Below are 20,427 nucleotides of genomic sequence, written 5' to 3'. Positions count from 1 at the left end.
CCTATGGGCAACTTTAAAAAGGCCCTTTTTAGACATCTGTTTTTCAGATCAGTATGACTTTTTTTCCCCATTAATTTGTGTTCTTTGTGAAAGTAGAAAGACTAGTGCCAGGACAGAGATGAAAATGCGTGTGAAAATCCTCAACATTTCGACTGCAAAAAAATAAATAAAAAAAATCAAAGAAAGTGAGAATAATATCCAAATATTCTTTTTCAATTACTTTCTTTATAATTCTACAACACTGCTATTAAACAACCCAAACCAAACCTTAAGTGTGCATTGCAGTACATCAGATAAGAGCTCAGAGGCTGGAATGTAACAGAGCTTAATTTAAAAGCAGTTGCGTTCTCCCCTCCAGCTCGAAGGAGGCAGCTTGTCAATTACTGTTCCTGCTCTGACAGAAGCTTTGGGCGCCACAAGGAACAAACAGGAAAACAGCAAATCATGGGGGGAAAAAATGAGCAGAACTTGTAAGAATGATCAAATAAATAATATAGTAAATAAAATGGATGCATTCATGCTGAAGTGCATTTCAACTGCTGTACAGCATGGCTGGAAAATTTCTGATACTTCTGTATCATATACAGTACAATACTATTGATTTTAATCCTGTACTTTTAAAACAGGAAAACAAATGATAAGTGGATAAACTAATGGGGAAAAGTAAACATTTCTTCTCTCAAATGCTACCTTGTAGTGATTTAAAAGCAGCAACTCAGCTCATCAAAAAATACCTGCACATTTACAGTAGAAATATACAGACAGAAACTTAAACCTGGAACTACAGCAAGAAAATAGAAATGCTGAAATGGATGAACAAAGACAGCAGATACTGTAAATCAGTATCCACCATGAGCCAATGCACTAACCTAAAAGTAATAATATGCACATTCAAATGAACTTTTTGAAAGAACAGACTTGAATAGATCAAAGAAAAATATTTTTGATAAAAAATAAACCGATCATATTGGTACACCATGGTACTTTTCATTAAGAATATTTGGGCATTATCTATTCTCATGGACATCTTATGGATGAAATTAAATAGTGCCACTTTTACACAGCCTGTTCATGGCGGGAATGCTGCACCTCCACCTTGTTATTCTGTATAAATGATACAAACATCAAGTGGGGGCCGGGCACTGTTGTCCCGCCAATTAGCCGTCTGCAGAGGTAGTCACAGACCCGGGTCGATGTCTGTAGTGCTGTGCTTTTTAAAAATCACACACAGGGGTATCAATACGCTGGCACTGTTTGGTTCGGTGTAAACAAGCAAAGCCAGCATAATGACATTATAGTTTGATCTCTATTTAAAAAAAGGATTGTGAATTTAAGTCCATCATGGAATTCATGTCCTGAGATTATTTTAAAACAAATATCAGTTTCTTTAACACATGTTTAACATGCGTTTACTTTGTCTTACAGGAAGCTATCCTGATTATTACTCCTCTTGCTCATACTGTCCCCAGTTAATGTATTGTTGTAGAGGCATCATGCGCTGTGATCACCACATGATGCCTCCTGCAAGAGCCTATGAGGGCACTTCCATTACTCGTATACGAAGGCGTTATAAGCTGAGGTAGAATTCTTTTAAAACTGTAAACTCTGTCAGTAAACAACACTGTTTTCTATGCAGGGACAACTTTCTGGATGTGCTGATAAATTGGACCGTTGGAGTGCTGAGCATCTCTCTCTGCTGTGTGCTGCAGAGGTTTAAAACAGAGGCTGCTGGTGGGCAATGCAAATCATTTTGACCAACGTTGAGGCCAGGAGAGCCTTGTGAAAGTCTCTGGTCTAGTTGCTGTCTCTCTGTCCTGCCAAAGGCTGGCTAACAGGCAGGTTTTCATGGAGGTACTTCATAGTGCCGTGCTCAGAGAAGTCAGCAGCCGTGTGCCCATCACCTCTCAGGACCCACTTGGTGGTGAGCAGCCCCTCCAGGCCCACAGGGCCCCGTGCATGGATACGCGCCGTGCTAATTCCAACCTCAGCTCCTGAAGAGAAGAGCCAAAAGTCAGAGAAAAGAAAGTGAGACAGGTAAACCACATATGTGGTTAGGAAGTGTGCCAATTCTCTCCCTCTAACAAATGAATATGGCTAAGAGAGTATATGCAGACTTTTGGGAAAAGGAGACACAGGGACAGAAGCACGCAACAGATGACATGTTGATGAGACCCCCACGTACCCAGTCCAAAACGGTAGCCATCAGCGAAGCGTGAGCTGGCGTTCCAGAAAACACATGCACTGTCCAGCTGCTGCAGGAACTGCTCCGCTGTGTCCTCTGAAACACAAGAGCAGCTTATTGATGCTGCTAGCTCACAAACTCATATAATCTTAACGGTTTGTAAAAAATAACAGCTATAAATTGTCTTCAAGCCAAAGAGCCTGAGGCAAAATAATGAATTAAAGTGCTGCAAAAGCTTATAAAAAAATCATTTGGCTGTTCAGAGGACATAATTACAGGTGTTTATTGCTGCTGATGCAATTAAACCAATTCATGAAACACATCTGTCCATGTCATTTTACACAACACCCAGTGCTGCAAACTGCAAGAATCATGTGAACATCCACCACCCAAAAAAAAACTCTTTTTATATGTCATCAGGAGAAAACCATGTTGTGTTCAATTACTTTAAAATCAGGTTGGCCAAATTTTCAGATAAATTCTTCAAATATTGTATAAGTAAGTAAGTAGATAACCTCAAGCTTCAATTTCCAAATGAGGGGGATTTTTCTCTTGATGACTCTATCTATCTATCTATCTATCTATCTATCTATCTATCTATCTATCTATCTATCTATCTATCTATCTATCTATCTATCTATCTATCTATCTCAGTGATCGATTTTCAGGTGCACTGGTACAAATCACATTGTAATTCATTGAGGTACCTTCTGTGGTCACTAGATGGCAGCAGTACGTCCTCCACTGCAGGTGCCAATAATCCTCAATGTAGAGACGTGAACAGCGCACTTTTCTCCTGTATTTTTCAAAATGCTGGACACTGTTGTTTCTTCTAACAACTTAAAGAAACGTGTCAAAATATTCTCCATAGTTGTATCCCGCCCTTTAACGAGGCATTTGCACCTCAGTCAGAGAGGCTTGTTATCCATGTTATGAACACTGCTGCTTATCTGAGCAGTAAAAGTAAAAAGGTGTGTGTTGTCTGGGACACCTTTCGGTACTATGAATAATTCACAATGTTCAGCAATGTGTTTGTCTTCACTGTCCACATGCAGGATGGCAATTGCCTTTTAAAACAGGAGACACTTTGCACACACAGACAGGTTTCTATCAAAGAAGTGTGATGGCTCACAAAGGTGTTTGAACATGACCCAAGAGAAACAACAGGGATGAGTCTTTTAAACGGTGTTATAGCATCTGCTCTACATTTTAAATGGTCTCTGTCCCCGGCATTGGAGTCACACGGGGAGGTTGTGCACTCATCCTGCCAACAAGTGTCACTGCTCATTACTCACTGTGACAGGGAGACAGGGTGATGTCAGAAACACCTTCATGAAGAAGACTGGAGCAAGACAAGACTGACCGAGACTGACAGGTGCCGTTTAGTAAAAATAAGATGTCACTACAATTATGGTGCAACTGCATCTTTCCTGCATGCATGTAAGCCTTTTGAAACAACTGCGATGAAGAGCAGAATTTAGGACAAAAAAAGAAAAGCCCACGTACCATTTTCTGTGACGATAACGTCTGTGTGGGAGCTACCATACTTGTGGATATGGTCCACAGCCTCTTCCATGCCGTCCACCACCTCCATGCAGCACTCCAGGTCACCATACTCTGTCCGCAACGACTTGGCCTCCGATGGGCTGAATGTCAGGTAGGAAGCAAATCGAGGGCCTGCGTGAATTTTCACCTAGTGACACGTTGAATGAAAAACAAATCATTAATTCATTATGGTTTACAAAACTCAGATAAAATCAATTTTTTTGTCGAATTATTCTGTGCATTTGGTGTTTCACCCGCTCAGTGCGCAGCATGTCAATGATCTGGTCAAAAAGCGGGGTTCTCAGGATGTCTCTGTGAATCAGCAGAGTCTCCATAGCATTACATGCTGCTGGGTAATCACACTTGGAGTCTCTGACTGTAATAGAACAAAACAAAATCCATCAATTACTGCCTTTTCATTGATTGCAATCGAATACACTCAGATCTGGGAAAAACGGTATTTCAGTACCACACAGACAATTTACAAATATTTGGTAAATTGATTAGTTGAGTTATTTTAGTAATATGGTAGAAATGTACACATTGACTTGAGATTTTGGTTTTCTGACCAATCTTGATGACTTTGTCAATGCTGGCTTCCGCGTCGATATAAACGTGACAGATTCCCTCGCTGTGACCCAGCACCGGGATGCCCTTGGCGGCTCGCTGGATGTTCCTCACAAGCTGAGAGGAACCTCGAGGGATAATGAGGTCGATCATCTTGTCCAGTCGGCACAGATCCTCCACCTCCTCACGGGTGCTCACCTAGCACCAAAAAGAAAAAGGTTTAGGAATAGAAGCAAACAAAGCAGATTCTCTCCTCTCTGGCTGAAATACAGAGATTGTACAGTACTGTCTCATAACAGATGTACAGGAAACCGGTCTCACCAGTTGCACAGCCTCTCTGACTCCGTGCATGGACAGGGCTTCCTGTGTGAGCTGGTGGAGAACACGGTTTGTGTTGGCAGCCTCCTTTCCTCCCTTCAGAAGGAGTGCGTTACCACTGGCTATGGACAGGGCCGACACCTGGATAAAAATTTATTTATTTATTTATTTAAAATTACTGCAGTCATTTCAAGAAAGAAGTAAAAAAAAAACTGACACACTAACATAATTAAAGGGATAGTTCATCATTTTGGCAAATTGGCTCATTGCCATAATCGCTATAGTCATAGCAGTAGGTTCGTTACCTTTAATTGTGGTGCAAGCTATTTTTAGAACGGCGGAGCAGAGCCGCAAGCTGCTCAGAGCTTTCTTGGTTTCCCTCATCAAACTGATCAAATACATAATCCAACAACTCCAAAACGCTCTGGTGGACAAGTTGTGACCTGCACATTCACCACGCTATGAAATAATAACAGAACGTTACGAGACAGAGTTGTTTTAGAGGTAAATTCATGCAAAACCACCGATGCTCATTCCCATCGGAGGCAGTTTTTTGGCAAGCAGTCTCTGCATTTGCCGAACAAACCTACTCCTAAAACTATAGGGATTATGGCAATGGGGCAATTTGCCAAAATGTTGAACTATCCCTTTCAGAGAAATATGTTATACATACTGAAAAGTCAGTGTAAAATGTGCATACATGCATACCTGTGGCAGACAATCAGGTCTGGCCTCAAAGATGACCAGCAGGACTCCTATGGGCACGGTGATCTGCTCCAGCTCCAGGTTGTGAGCCACCTTGGTTCTCCGCAGCACGCGGCCCACACTGTCCTGGGCTGCCACAGCGATCTGGCGCAGACCTATGGCCAAGCTGTTAAGTTTGGCCGGTGACAGACTCAGGCGCTTTAGCATGGCTGGTGGCAACTGGCCTGTGGAGGAAGGGAGAGAGGTTGCACTCTATTATCAGGTGGTATATTAACTGAAGGATGATGGACTGATGGCAGGAAAGTGATAAAGTCGCCCTCTGGTGGACACATATGGACTAAGTCACCCATTTCTTATTTATTAAGTATAATAAATAACTCTGGAACCCTTTACCATCTGACATCTGTAACACCGATTCTCTCCCTCTTTTCAAAACACAACTCAAAACCCACCTGTTTAGAATTGCCTACCCACTCCACCACCCCTAACTCCAACATTTCCCTTCACTCTGCACAGTTTTATTCATTTGCTCTTTTTATTCATTTTTATTGATATTTTAAATGTTGTTTATTGTTTCTTCTTGTGTTTTTATGTTGTTTATTGCTCTCTGTAAAGTGTCCTTGAGTGGCGTGAAAGGCACTTCCTAAATAAAAATGTATTATTATATATTAATTTATGTAATTTGTGGGCAACAATGACAGAATCAAATCTTATTGATGCAAATGTGTTTCTAGATAAAACAATGCCACAAGCTTTTCCTGAGTGTTGACTCCTATCATGATCTGATTATGAAAAAGATTTTATTCTGTGGGTAATGGGGGCGGGACTAGATAAGCTTTTGCTTCTCCCGCTTTCCCTTTCGGCCATGTGTATTGTATTATTTGAACTAAGATGAAGTGTGATGATGATTATTTAAATTGACATGCCCGAAATAAACAAATTGATTGACTGATTGACTTCTACACTGCCACATCCTCCCTAAACACACAAACTGTGTGTGCGGTGCCCTCTGCTACCTGCATTAACAGCCAGGTCCATGTCCATCTTGTTGGCAGCGAGAATCTCGTCCTTCTTTTCAGTCAGCAGGTCTGCGAGATGGCAGATGATCTCACTCCTCTGACAACAGTGAAGCAAACACAGGCAGTATGAGCATGTACCACATCTACCCACAGGGGGGCAGTGTTTCTCTGTCTGATGTAGGGAGGATTCAGACTAAAAAACTAAAGTTTAGCTGGAATTTTTAATGTATTTGTGTTTGATTCCTATTCAAAATTAAGTGTCACCTGATCTGGGTGAAGAGAAGCCAGGGTTCTTCCAGAGTTTCGTGCCATTTCCGTCTGCTGTTCCACCGTTGGGCCTGGTGAAGAGTCGGAGAGGAGAGGACAAACCTCGGTCACAGACTGAACCTACAGCTGCAGCTTTGGTGTGGCTGCCAATGACATGGTATGAGGTCGAATGGAAAGAGTCCACTCAGCCCAGGTTCACTCACCGGCGGGTTTGGTCTCAGAGAAGAAGGTTCCCACCTTTTTGCCTTCGACAATGTCAGTGATGACATGACCTGTTACTTTGGGGTTTGTTCCATTGGCAATGACCACTGAGGTGCCACCCTGCAGCGCCCACAGTGCAGCCTTGACCTGCGGACAAACACAGAGAGATGGTTTAGTTTTACAATCTGAATATAAATGTCAAAACCTTACTTTACATGGAGACAATATTTTATTCGTTGCTTTACTTTCTCACCATAAACACAAGCATCCATCACAAAACAGACACATGAACATTTACCTATGTGTACAAATTCATAGAGTTCAGCAGGATAACAATGCACTTACATTTCATGATGTGTGCACAAAAATTGTGTTCAAGTGTGTTGTGGCTGAAGTTTTGACTTCTTCAGACCACACAGCTTTCATTTCATTACTGTACATACACAGTTTCTATTCTCTACTCTCCTGAGCTTTGAAACAAAGTCCTGCGACATCTGCACTTGTGATCTTTGGTTGTTTACAATTTAGACAATTCAATATAAAGTTAACATCTCTCATTTTAAATTGAGTTCTCTCTTCAAGACACGGAAAGGAAAACAGAAGTGAAGGAAAATCCATGGCACAAAAGGTTAAAGTTAGTTTGTTGTCAGTGAGTCTCTACTTAGATAAGACTTTTAACTTGAACACGTTCACAGATTGATTACGGATCGTCAATATACCTTGGCTTCCATGCCTCCAATTCCAACTCTGGACTTTGTACCGTACGTGATGGACTGCTGGTCTCCGGGGTAAAAGATGTCAATGAGTTTGGCGTCATCTGTTCCAGGGGGGCTGTTGTACAATCCTAGAAAAAACAAACAGTTCTCATACAAATTGTTTCTTCATACACATCCAGTATGATAGACACATGGGTCCTATCAGTTTTCATTCAGAATATTAAATAATAAAGTTATCAGATCAAAGTCTTGTGTGTATTTCTTTAAGAAAAGTTACTTCCTCATGCATCAGTAATCCAATTTTTACTCTGTCAGGAAAATCAGCTTCCTGAATCTAGAGAATTAAAGCTGAATGGATTCACAGCCATGACACAAGTGCGTGCACAAGAACACCTTATGTCAACCCCATCAGCATCCATTTCAAACATCCTGGCAGAAGGTCTGTGTTTGCCTCTCATTTGACTCTCAGTTGACCCTGAATGGGGTGTTTTTTTTCCCCCTCTACCGGAGAAGAGCGCAGACAGATGGTGTTGTTACCTAACAGCTGATCCAGACCGTTGTTGTGGTAACACACACATACCTTCCACGTCAGACAGCGCGATGAGCAGGTCAGCCTTCATCTCCACGGCTAACCTCGCCGCCAGACTGTCATTGTCCTTAATGCTGATCACCTAGAGAACCAGAAAAAAATCACTGATGTAAGCACCTAAAGACAGGAAAGTAGTGACAGGAAGTCAGCCATCTGCCAGTTCACCAATCTAAGCCTTTTTTTTAAAGCCTAGAGTGGCATGCTCATAAATAAATATTTAATATTACTATTTTTTTCTGTTAGCAAGCCATCTCTCTAAAGGATCATCAGGAAAAAATGTCAAACTCAAATTATCACGGCCCTGAAGTCCAACTTTTAAGTTTAGCACAGTTGAATTAGTTTGTTTCTAGCAGTGTTATGATAACATGTGAATTAATAAGGTGTTAAAACTTCCTTAATGGCTGAATAGGTGTTAGCTGTCTCTGCAGGAGAAGGAAAAAGGAGATGTCTACCTACAGTACAGAAGTTAGTCGCGGTGACAGTACCTCCTGACCAGTGGCAGGATGCACTGCCATCCATCCCCCTCCCTGCATGCACATGCCTTAATGCTCGAGGGCAGATGAGGTGAGGCAGGGTGGCAGGGGTCCTCTAGCGTGTGTGTGTGTGTGTGTGTGTGAATGATATAAAATAACCCTAGCTAATGAATAGTGCAAGTCTGTGCTCTATAAGACACTAGGGGTGGGAGAAAAAATCGATTCACATAAGTATTGCGATATTTTGTTGTATTTGTTCGCCTTTTTTACATACAGAGAGTCCAGGTTTTGAAAAGGGTTTAAGTTCACTTTATAATGGAGTATGTTAATCCTTCAGTATTTGTGTGCAGATAAATGTTAAAATGTAGCAGTTTACCTCAGTCTATATCTCATTTTGTCAGAAAGGTTTCAGAAGCCTGTTTTTTCTATACTCTTTTATTTTTACCTCTTTTATGCAGTCCAGGCTTTTGAAAAGAGAGTAAAAAAAAAAAATATATATATATATATATTGCTGCTGAATAAATATCAAAAACTGACTTACATGTGATGTGTATTGTCTGTAGACAATCATAATCATTCAACTGTTTTACTGGTGTTAAAAATGCAGACTAAAAAAATCGAGAAAATCTGCAATATCGTAGAATCGCAATTTAAATCAAATCGGCATCCAAAAAAATTGTAGAAGAATCGAATCGGGAGAAGAGCATATCGTCCCAGCCCTATAAGACACCGTCTCTGCCAAACCCTTCAGCACACCTTCTGCCTCTGCTACCATCACCACCAGCAGCGACATGCCCGTTCTCTCTGTACCCACATTTACCCCCTGCAGGTCGCTGTTGGGCTCCGGCGGCGGCACCACAGCGTCGTTGGTGTTGATGATGGGCACGATGTTCATACGAAGCAGCTCCTGTAGCGTGCTGTTCAGGTTCTGCCTCTTCTGGTCATCATGGAAATCCAGATTTGTCACCAGGATCTGTGGGCAAGTGCAGGAGGGAGGAGAGAGCAGAGAATTAGGAGAGACGAGACCGCTGAGTGAAAGAGCCAAAGATTAAAGATGTTGTCTCTGCTGTGAAGTAAACACAAGTACCTGGGCAGTGCAAGTGCTGTATTGTGTGAACATGGCCTCGTAAAGGGCCATCAGTCCGCTCTGTCCAGCTGCAGCACAGGCTCGGGCCTCCAGCACAGGCAGGGACTGCAACATTAAATCCAATAAATGTCTGGTTACACTGGTTCTATAAATACAGTATAAAGCTTTTTGGCTTCTTGGAGAAATGGCTCCATCATATAATGTGACATCAAATAGTTTATCGATTTTTTTAAAATTGTATTTTGACCTTTATTTTACCAGGAAAACATTTTTAAAAATCTTATTTACAATGTTTGCCTGGCAAGTGCCATAAAACAATTGTAGGGGAAGAGGGAGAAAACAAAACAAACATTAAAACACATTAAGCAGCAATCTGTTTTACTTCTGGCTGAAATAAAACATTTACAGGTGTCATTAAGAATTGCCGTTTGACGGCCTTTGAATACAAATATAGACACAAAACCATCCAGCTTTAGTGTTTTTTTGCAATACTGTAGGTTCCATTCATTTGATGCAGCAAATGGACAGTTGTCTAATCAATCAATAGGGAATAGTATCTGGGTGGAAAGATGGTCCATGTGCTTTATGATGGTGTAAATATCTAGCATGCAAATTTGTAGTCACAAAGGCGTGATTAGGTTCTTATATTCAGGCTGTATATTTTTCTTGAGAGCAGTGTTGTGGTACTCGAGACCGGGAGACATTTTCAATTGGTCTTGACACGGAATCGGCTACACTCAGTCTTGAGCTGGACTCACGATTAATTCTCAAGACGAATCAAGACCACAGCTGCAGTGACATCTTTTTTTTTCTCTGTCAACTGCTCACTTTGGTTTATGAAATGTAACTCAATAAATTTAAGATAATTAAAATTGTTCTACAGAAATATATGCCTGTGTAACTTATCTGAAAAACTCGTCATAAGTGGGAGACTTTAGCAGGTTCTGCGCTGTGTTATTCAGTTCAAACTTTGTTTCAATTAAATATGCAACAGATTTGACATAAAATTTACTTTTCGTTTTAGCTGAGGAAGAATGTAAATATAAAGCTACATGATTATTATTATGAGTACTGGTGCTGAATACAGTAATAGTCTTGAAAATGGTTTTGCATTGGTTTGGTTTCCATCTTGGACTTGGTCTTGGCTGAGTGAACTGTCAGACAAAAGTAACAAAAACTGCTTGTGACAGTTCGATCAATACCAGTTTAACAGTTGAGAAGCATTGCTGTAACATTACTGTATTGCAGGCTACTGTGTTGTAGAGATTATTATACTGTCACCGCTGCTGTGACCACGCACTGCACTGTATAATCAGGAAAAAAGGCGTTTGATGATGGTGGCGTTTGTGACAATAATAACTGACAACAAAGTACCAAAGCACCGAGCTCACCTCCACGTACACAGTTAAAAGGTTCAACCCACATAGAGCAGCAGCAGCGTTTTTCTTCTTTATGTGACTCTATGTGTGTTGATTTACTGTATATACTTTGACATTACCTCACGCATCGATGCGTTAACTTCCTCCACCTTTTCTTACCATGTCTTTCAGCTGATTGTGTCCGGAGTGCAGCGCCTGGCGGACACTCTGGGACAGCAGGATCTCGTGTCTTAATCGTTGCTTGCCGAAGGCCACCGCTCCACTGGTGACAATCATCATCTCGCTGCCCTGATTCTGCAGCATGGCCACCTGGATGAAAAATACAATACAACCAATTACCGAGTCGTGGATCACAGCTAGGGACCGCACAGACTTTCACAAAGGATTTAGCATTAAAAGGGTCAGTTCACCCTATTTACTTACTATGGTACTTTCCCCTAATGGTTACTACCCATGATGATATTTTCTTTTTTGCTTTACATGTGGGTATTTTGAGATATATCACCTCTGAGCTTTCTGCCTCCCCCACAATGCAAAGGTTATCAAAGGAACAACCCTTGTGATCCTCAAAGTGAAGAACAAAAAAAGTCACATCAAAAAATTCTGTTTTTCAGAAACAAGGCCAACAGTTTTCATTGACTGTTACTTTCTACAGTGCTAGTGCCGTACGATGTGCAAAAGAAAATTATTCTATTATTATTACTGTGATTTGGCAGATGTGATTGCTTTAATGGCAGTTTCAGTTGAAACAGTCCTTTACACAATTTCTTTGAAAGAAATATAAAAATAACGATGTTGTGGGTTTTTGTTGGGTCTGTACCGAACAAACTCAGTCAGGAGTATGATTTTCTATTTCTGTTGTCTCTGTGATTTTGGATATTGCATTGATATTGAACTTGAATGCATTGCGTAGCATTTTGCTGAACGTTCAGTTGAACAAAGAAAATTAGAAAAAGGCTAAAATCGGAAAATCTGAAGAAGAAAAAAACACTTAAATATGTTTGTAAACTTGTCTGGTGAAAGTGCAGTGGAAGGGAAAAACCATGAATACTCATTTGTGACTTTACATAGCTCAGAACTTGAAACAGATGGTGCCAGTGGAAGAATTTCCTGTACTGTAGTGGAGACACAAATGTCACTTAAAGTACAGTCTGTTCTGGTTATGTGCTCCGACCTCACCTGCTCCACAATGGAGGCCAGCCTCCCCAGAGCCAGACCACATTCATCCCCACGGGTCACCACAGCGCTGCCAAGCTTGACCACGATCCTCTTTGCCTGGCGCAGTTCACCACGGTGGGCAAAGGAGCTGCCGTGGGCCCTGCCCTGTGGAGCTGTGTGGAGGGATGAGATGTTGAACAAGAATATGTCTGATTAAATGGGAGTCTGAGTTCATTGATTGATGATTAAAGGAGAATTCCGGTCATTTTTGACCCCTAAATCGTTGTCCTGATGGTCACCCAGTGTTGGGGGGAGCAAAAAACTTTGTGTTTTTGCATGTAATCACTCACCTCAGACAGCCGAACTCTGAAACACAAAAGTTTCTACTGTTTATACTCAGTATAACCGTACAGTGTATGAGTTCAGTGGTGTGTCATAAGGATTCGAGTCATGTACCATAGATATTTGATTGTTTTTTGAGTGTTTGTTGTGGTTGAAAAAATTGCCCCCATACTTTAGGTGTAACTCTGGTTTTCCTGCATCAATTTTAGTTGCGTTTTTTGCTCCCCCCAACACTGGGTGACCATTTAGGGGTCAAAAATGACCGGAATTCTCCTTTAACACTCAAAACGGTGCTTCAGACGGTTCATTTTGTCTAGGAAATCTTGAGCAGCCTTGTGAGTAGCCTTGAAACCTTGTGTGAGTACTAGGTGTGAGTAGAAAACTAGTAATCAGACAAAATAAACAGTGGTGCTAATCTCTATCTCTACAAACTCCGCCCCAAAAAAAACATTGCATAACTATGCAAACAGCCATGTTTTGCTGTGTTTTCATTTCATTCATTGATTACATGAGTGAGGCAAACAAAGTGAAGCCCTCGCTCACATCCATATGTAACCTGGGAAACAGATAATCACTGCCCCTCAAACTGCCACATCAGCAGGGGAAGCAGAAAGCCTGTGCTGACATTACACATCTCTCCGGAGCAATGAGGCGCATGAGAAAGACAGAGAGAGTGAGAGAGAGTGAGACAGCGAGAGAGTGAGAGAAGAGAGGGAGAGAAAAGAGCATGTTGCAACAGCAGTCGATCAGACGTTCTTGTTGAATTCACCACATCTGGCTGCACATACCTTATCGACGACAATGTTGACATAGACACTCACATAATGATCATGAGCCCATTATATCTAATATTCGGTGATTCATCAAATCAGCAAACAGCAAATTCTCATATCTGACACATAAACAGCAGAAAATACTTGTTTTTATTTGATCAAATACTTAAAACCTGAACCGACTATTGAACTGAACTTGTTGTGAACAAGTCTGTCACTAAGGTCTCATTTCAATATCAATTAGTTTGTTTACTGATGGATGAGTTGTTAAGTTTATAAAATGTCATGAAGCAGTGACAAATATACAGGGTTGTTTATTTTAAAAAAAATAGGCTATATGCACTTTATTATTACATCAGAAAAACATAGGCTATGTTTATCATTATTTGTAAAATAAATAAATAAATAAAAATAACCTGAACAATTAATTTTCAGCAACAGACTTCTGTCTTTTGATCCAAAGATCTGGGGTCACCAGTTGGTGGAGTTACTTTTCTCAAAAACAAAAAAAAACTAGTCTGCTGGGTGAGAAGGGATCTGATGGCTGTGAAAGGACTGTAATAATGTGGTGTTTACACAAAGTTTACATGCCGGGTATGCGACATAACAGTGTTGGTGGTGCAGCTTTTGCTTGCCTTGTGTCAGTGGTCTGGTGAGTAAGCGGCATACATGTACATATCTTGGGGAGCAAATGGTCAGCCTGTGCAGCAGCATGGTCACTGTGAAGCCTCAACTGTGACAAAGTGGAGAAACACACCAGCAAAGACTTTAAAACACAGTATTTACCTGGAAATTGAGAGAGGAGCTCATGAGATTATAATCAAATTCAGTCACAATGAAATTAAGTTATCCTCCTTGTTCCCTGGATGTTAAAGCATTTAATATGATTTGTTTCTTACTCAACCTCGTGAAGTCCACTGTGTCTTGTCCTCTTAATAAACGTCTTCTATTCAGTCTTGTTCATCTTCTTGCATCCGTTATTCCTTCATTTAACTCACAGTTAGCACAGACTAGAGGAGGGCTCAGTGTGTGCACGACTCCTCCCCTGACTGACTGACTGACTGACTGAGCTGCTGATGAAACTGTCACCGCAGTTTACAACAAGTCGAAACGTAACGGGGCCGTTTGTCCAACGTTTCACTGCTCTCGGTGAATTAAGTTCAATAGTTTAAGGACGACACTTTAATTCAGCAGCACCAAAGACCGCACCGACGTTGTAGGCTATGACAAAGAAAAAAAAAACGTGCTTCGTATCTGCAGAGAAAAAACCCTCATAAATTGGCGGCGGTGAAGTGGCAGGAAGTGACGTCACGCCGGGCGCCGGCAACACGGAAAAGGGACCGGAAGTGTCATGCAAGTGCTCACGTTTCAAAATAAAACCCCGCCTTGTGCACCATAAATGATTAAATATGGGGCCTTCAACGTTTTACAGGCCAAGGAGGACCCCCAAACTGATTGAGAGGTGGAGCAGGGATCGACCCCCTACTATATATTGTATAAAATTTTAAATAAAGTTTTATATTGAACTGGGTAGCCTCCCTACAATGTACAGGCCTAAATGTAGCCTACCTTATGACTTTATGCACAGCTCCACTACTTCCTGAACTTAAACAGGCTCCTTTATTTCCTGTCTTACATTATTGGACAAGGTGTGTCTGACAGGAAATAAAGGAGCTGGCTTAAGTTCAGGAAGTAGTGGAGCTGTGCATGAAGCCTATTGTGCATTCAGTACGAAACTATTCAAATAACAGGTACAGTGAGTAGGGTGGGTGTGCGCTACAGCTACTGCCATTTATAAACAAACCTTGTTCACTGATACCAATGCCAATATCAACAATGTAGCCGTAAATTGCTTGATAATCATGCATAGGCCTACAAGCTATTCAAATTTACATTTTTATTTTAAACATAATGTGGAAACCAAAAAATATTTTAAAAAAATTCTAAACAACCAAATATTTTGTGTGCAGTACCTCCATGGAAAATCATATCAGAAGCCAGTGACCAGAAACCATGCAGAGGTTGGTCAAAAGCTTTAATTTGGATCAATGAGTTAGGTTTAGGTAAGGATTGGGCATTTGGCTCCACACTTCACAGGATTCAAACCCCTGCTCTCAACCCAAGGTCAAATCACTCTCAAAGAAACATAGCAATTTCATAAAGTTCTTTGATCATAGGCTATTAAAAAGTCCATAGGAAGACCAGGTTATAGGACCCAACTGACCTTATCAATTTTTCAAGAGTCTGTCACCTTTCATTTAAACCATATAGTAGAAAAGTCACTGCAGCAGTGATGAAAGTTTTCTGTACCTACACTGTCCGGCTGTGACAAAATGAAAAGTAACCCAGAACAGAGTTGACTGACACTGTGGGACTCCCACTGCCCCTAGGACCACAGATAACTAAATTGGCTCCTGTAGCTCTGACTAAATGTGTATTATTCCATTATATCTGCTCCTGGTCTTTTCTCTGTTGTCCGCTTTTGCCCTTTATCTGTTCTTCTGTGTTCCTCCTCCTCTCTACTCTTTTATCTGTCCATCTGACTCAGAGGAAGAAACTGACCCTTACCTTGCTCCTGGCTTCACTAATCCACTAACTGTACTTTATGTGCTTTTGTGACTGTCTGTATTACGCTTTCATATTTTCAAATATACTGTTTTATTGGGGAATTGTATACATCTTATACAGTAATCACAGATGCAATATCAAAATGAATTTAGTATGCTTTGCATTCACATTCTCCATTTTTAATTCTGGCTCTCACTGTGCTCTCCAAATAATTTATTTTAATAGCACCACATGGCAGAGCTCCACATCTTGTCTCCTCTGGACACTGTAATATTTTGCATTTCTGAAGAAGGTCAGCGTGTGTGTGAGTGTGTGTGTGTGGGATCCAGGTTCAGCTGCCAGGGCTGAGCGAGGTGTTAAATGGCTCCTGGGGAGAATACATTTGATTACTGCATGGCTCAGATCCACATTAGTTCAGCTGCTGCTTTGAGAAATGCTGTGAATGGACAGTAGATAAATTCAATCAGGGAGTCGAGGGTAGAAAAATTTGAATAATTTTAATGGGACAATAAATTTTCCCTTTTTTCTAGCACAAAATCTCATTAATGATATAGTAGAATATGCGCTCTAAAGTGGTCTTATTTTTGCTTAAACCGAAAACAGATGTAATGTGCAGCACTGCATTGAAACAGATGTAACAGAAGTTTTCATATTTCCACTGTTTCCAAGGTTAATATCCACTTCCTCTCTAGAGCACCAATGACTGTGTCTTATACAGTATTGTGCTTAGCTTCCACCTGCATTTATGTTTTAATTTTCTAGGCCTGTAAAACACATTTTCTTACACCTTTGGGTTCCAATATTCTATAATTATACAAATGTTTTCTTATGTATATGCCTACAGACACAGGTATAAAAAATATTACTGTAATCATCTACAAATACTTAAACATTGTGTGGCATTTCATTATTGTTTTTGTTCCATATTATAGTGGTATTCAAATTCATGGCTTTTGTATTTTGCCTATAATTTCAATAATAAAGGGTTCCTACGCAAGTATGGAAAAGTATGGAATTTGATTTTATACATTTCAAAGTATGGAAAATGGAAACTATTGTATGGAAATATATTTATTTCATTTATCTTATCTTGGTTTGGTCTTATCGGAAGTTATTTGGGTTAATTATTTTGTATGCGCTATTGTATCTAGCTACAATCTCCTGGAAATTATTTGGTTGCATACCATTCATAATAATGAAAACAAATGATAAATTGCGTGCTTTTTTAATATTATGCACGTCTGTTTACTTAAATATCACAAATTATTTGATTTTTTAAACCGAGAAATCTGGAAATTAGGGTCTGGAAAAAGTATGGAATTTGGATATTTTAAATAGGAACCCTGATAATAGTAACATGAAGATTTTCCTTGCCACCTTTCACTATGAGCCATCTCTCTGCCACTCAATACAAACATCACCAAAGTATAAGGCCAACAACAGCGACTGCCTTAGAGATAGACCTGTTTGTGTCTTTCAAATAGGGTTTCCTGAGACGAAACTGGTCTATCGTTTGAGGGTAACAGGCCTTTTAGAATGATTGTGGAGATATGGAGGGCCTCTGAGGGGTGAGTGGAAGACCTGAAAGCCTTATGAGGAGTCCATTAGTGGGTCTAGTGTCGGAGGAAGCCCCCTGATCTGATGGTATCAGCGCCCGAAGGGAAAGTGAACAGAACAAATGCTATCAGGCAGCAACACAGGCCGAAAAACAGGATCGCTATCTCTGCCCATGAAAGTCAGAGTAGCCCAGAGCACAGACACATAATGACACAGATACACCCACATGCACAGGTATATAAGGTGACTGAGGTGGTAGTAGGCTACTACTGCACCGTAACACTGGCTGCTAAGCAGAGGCAGAGCAAAGTAAAGATGGAAGAGAAGAAGGGAAAAGAGAACGGAGTGGCGGCCATGGCAGCCTGCTACCAGAGGTTTGATCCTGCAGCATATCTACAGTACAACTACACTCCACCACGAGCTGATTTTGACAGAAAAGACAGCATCGTGCCGTGGAAACTGGCATGTCTCCATAGAGCTTTCACTGAAGGTAAAGAGACGGGGTGATGGATCATGTTATTTTTGTGAAAATGTTCTAGTGTGCCACTGCAAAAACTCAAATATCTTACCAAGAATATTTGTCTTATTTCTAGTCAAAATGTCATTTCTAGTCAAAACAAATCTCATTATACTTAAAATAAGACTCGTCACATTAAAAATAGCTTGTTTTTAGACACTTTTTACATCTTTCAAGGATATTTTCACTTGAAATAAGTAGAAAATCTAATAGTGGCACAAAAAACATGCTTTCACTGGCAGAATTTTCTACTCATTTCAAGTGAAAATTTGTTGGAAACAAGTGAAAATGATCTAAAAACAAGTTAATTTTTAGGTGATGGGTCTTATTTTAAGTGGAAAGAGATTAGTTTTGACTAAAATTGAGACATTTTGACAAGAAATAAGATAGATATTCTTGGAAAGAGTTTTTGCAGTGTGTCTAAATGTTTTAAAGTAGTTATTTCATCTCAGCAATTACACATATTCCTTTGTCCTCCACGATCCTTCTCAGGGGATGTGGGTGGGGAGGTGCTGGTGGACATAGGATCGGGACCCACCTTGTACCAGGTGCTGAGTGGCTGCGAGGTCTTCGACAAGGTGCTCCTCACAGACTTTCTAGAGGTCAACAGGCAGGAGCTGAAGCGCTGGCTCCAGGACAAGGAGAGCGGCAACCTGGACTGGACGCCGTACCTGCAGCACGTGTGCAAGCTGGAGGGACGAAGGTACAACCTGATCCTTTTCCTCAGCTTCAGATACACATATCTGACATGTTCTTTTAAGTCTCATAAATGTTGTATTAGTCTAATTACTAAAACTACTTCAATTTGGATTTATATTAAAGCAGAAGTAAGCGATCCGGCAATGGTAAATTTCCAGTATTGCAGCAGTAGACATCAATGAAAGAAAATAAAGAGCATAATAACAAATACAAAGCAAAGTTTAATGATTAGTGTTGACAGTTATATACAGAGCGTGATTAATTATGTACAGATATAATATTGGTGTTGTACAGGTGCCAGATTGTCCAGGTTGTGGATAAAGAATACATTACGGATTGAAATGATGATATAACACAATTACAATGGCTGTTTTCATCTTATTTTGGTGCTTCACTGATATATCGTCTCCACCAGGCCTTCTGCATGGATGGAGAAAGCTGCCAAGCTACGTCAGGTCGTCACAGACATCCTCCCAGTGGATGTGCACCGTCCTCAGCCTCTGGCCCCGGGGGCCCTTCCCTCTGCGGGGGCCGACTGTCTGGTGTCCTGCTTCTGTCTGGAGAGCGTCAGCCCCGACCTGGCTGCTTTCACCAGGGCTTTAGGCCACATCGGGAGGCTGCTGCGGCCCGGCGGTCACCTCCTGCTCATCGGAGCCCTGGGAGAGAGTTACTACTTTGGGGGGCCCGGGGTGAAGATCCCGGTGGTCCCACTGAACGAAGCCCAGGTCTGTGATAGTTTGAAGGAGAGCGGCTTCACCCTGATCCGACTGGAGGTCTACACTCTGCCTCAAGACATGAGGGTCGGGGTCGATGATGTGACTGGTGTGTTTTTTGCAAAGGCAAGAAAGGACTAAAAGAGTAAAAGTGGGAGTATTTGTAAAGGATAAGATAGACAAAGAGTAAAATAATAATAATAAAATAAATGTATATTGATTTGAGGTGAATGCATGGTGTAGCACGGCAAACAAAGATAAAATTTAATCATTTGTGATGCCAACACACATATTAGTAGTGCAATTTATTGACTGATTTACTGCTCTAATAAAGATCCTCATTCATTTAACAAGTAGTCAAAATGAAATGTAAATTCTAACAAAACATGACTGAAATATCCCACCATTTAATTCCATTTTATGGGTCCAGTAAATGTCTTTACTGAGGGTCCATGATACAGTGACATGCCCATCTTTACCAAACGGCTATGAGTGGTACAAACGTAATTACACATTGCCTCCTGCAGTTCAAATACAGCAACTGCAGCACCTGAATGTAACGCTTCAGTTTTGTTCATAGAATATCTATACATTACAGTAGCCTATATTTTGATATATTATATACTTGTTTTCAATTGACTGCTAACTCATATAAGAGGTTGATGAATTGCCTGTTGTGTTTTGTAATATGTAATATTGGAATAAAGAGGCAGTGTTGCAGCAGAATGTTTTTCATTGGTGTTTTGTTATGGCACATTGAAAACACAGTAAATTTGGTCATGGAGTATAAAAAGGTGAAATTATACTGATTATCATACTATTTCCCCTTTACGGATTTGCATTCATATTTGTTATGCAGGTCAATGTTCTTCATAAGATAATTTTAAATATTTATCTGAACGCATGACTGTGCAATTATAACTATTCACCACTAGGTGTCAGTAATTGACCATATTGATTGGCTTTGAAAACATCAAAGACCCCAAATCACATCTGCAGTATCACTCATACTTTGTTGACATTTGATTTAGCTCAGCACTGTCACTTTGGAT

At 40.6% G+C, this 20,427-nt stretch overlaps 2 protein-coding genes across 3 annotated transcripts; one reads left to right on the top strand and one right to left on the bottom strand.

The window, feature by feature from the left end:
* Window positions 1–205: 205 nt before the first annotated feature.
* aldh18a1 (aldehyde dehydrogenase 18 family, member A1) lies at window positions 206–14,315 on the bottom strand. Of its 2 annotated transcripts, none has more exons than XM_085761120.1 (18): window positions 14,221–14,287; window positions 13,957–14,054; window positions 12,228–12,379; window positions 11,208–11,357; window positions 9,670–9,774; window positions 9,403–9,555; window positions 8,101–8,191; window positions 7,524–7,648; window positions 6,807–6,951; window positions 6,601–6,674; window positions 6,334–6,433; window positions 5,321–5,541; window positions 4,616–4,753; window positions 4,297–4,492; window positions 3,982–4,103; window positions 3,689–3,875; window positions 2,183–2,278; window positions 206–1,991 (listed from the first exon to the last, which is right to left on the bottom strand). In XM_085761120.1, exons 2-18 carry the CDS (start codon window positions 14,033–14,035, stop codon window positions 1,795–1,797), a joined length of 2,331 nt encoding a protein of 776 aa, XP_085617246.1. In that variant the 5' UTR covers window positions 14,036–14,054; window positions 14,221–14,287; the 3' UTR covers window positions 206–1,794. The 2 variants fall into 2 exon arrangements, with proteins under 2 accessions (XP_085617246.1, XP_085617245.1); XM_085761119.1 differs by having other exon boundaries at window positions 1,633–1,991; window positions 9,397–9,555; window positions 14,221–14,315.
* Window positions 14,316–17,630: 3,315 nt separating this feature from the next.
* pnmt (phenylethanolamine N-methyltransferase) lies at window positions 17,631–19,520 on the top strand. The gene is made up of 3 exons (XM_085761227.1): window positions 17,631–17,936; window positions 18,456–18,666; window positions 19,078–19,520. The coding sequence occupies exons 1-3, from the start codon at window positions 17,654–17,656 to the stop codon at window positions 19,514–19,516; spliced, it is 933 nt and encodes a 310-aa protein (XP_085617353.1). The 5' UTR covers window positions 17,631–17,653; the 3' UTR covers window positions 19,517–19,520.
* Window positions 19,521–20,427: the final 907 nt, after the last annotated feature.

The sequence above is a fragment of the Trachurus japonicus genome, chromosome 19 (assembly GCF_045865225.1).
Source record: "Trachurus japonicus isolate A0001 chromosome 19, Traja_1.0".
NCBI lineage: Eukaryota > Metazoa > Chordata > Actinopteri > Carangiformes > Carangidae > Trachurus > Trachurus japonicus.
The sequence above is the reverse complement of the archived record's forward strand: the minus strand, read 5'-3'. Positions and strand labels throughout refer to the sequence as shown.

Excerpts from the sequence above, each read along its gene's own strand:
- aldh18a1 (XM_085761119.1), bottom strand. The coding sequence starts at position 14,035 with ATGCTGCTGCACAGGCTGACCATTTGCTCCCCAAGATATGTACATGTA. Across the intron at positions 12,380-13,956 it reads CACCAGACCACTGACACAAG|CTCCACAGGGCAGGGCCCAC; the intron begins GCAAGCAAAAGC and ends CCCTCCACACAG. Across the intron at positions 9,775-11,207 it reads ACAATCAGCTGAAAGACATG|TCCCTGCCTGTGCTGGAGGC; the intron begins GTAAGAAAAGGT and ends TTAATGTTGCAG.
- pnmt (XM_085761227.1), top strand. The coding sequence starts at position 17,654 with ATGACACAGATACACCCACATGCACAGGTATATAAGGTGACTGAGGTG. Across the intron at positions 17,937-18,455 it reads CCATAGAGCTTTCACTGAAG|GGGATGTGGGTGGGGAGGTG; the intron begins GTAAAGAGACGG and ends GATCCTTCTCAG. Across the intron at positions 18,667-19,077 it reads TGCAAGCTGGAGGGACGAAG|GCCTTCTGCATGGATGGAGA; the intron begins GTACAACCTGAT and ends CGTCTCCACCAG.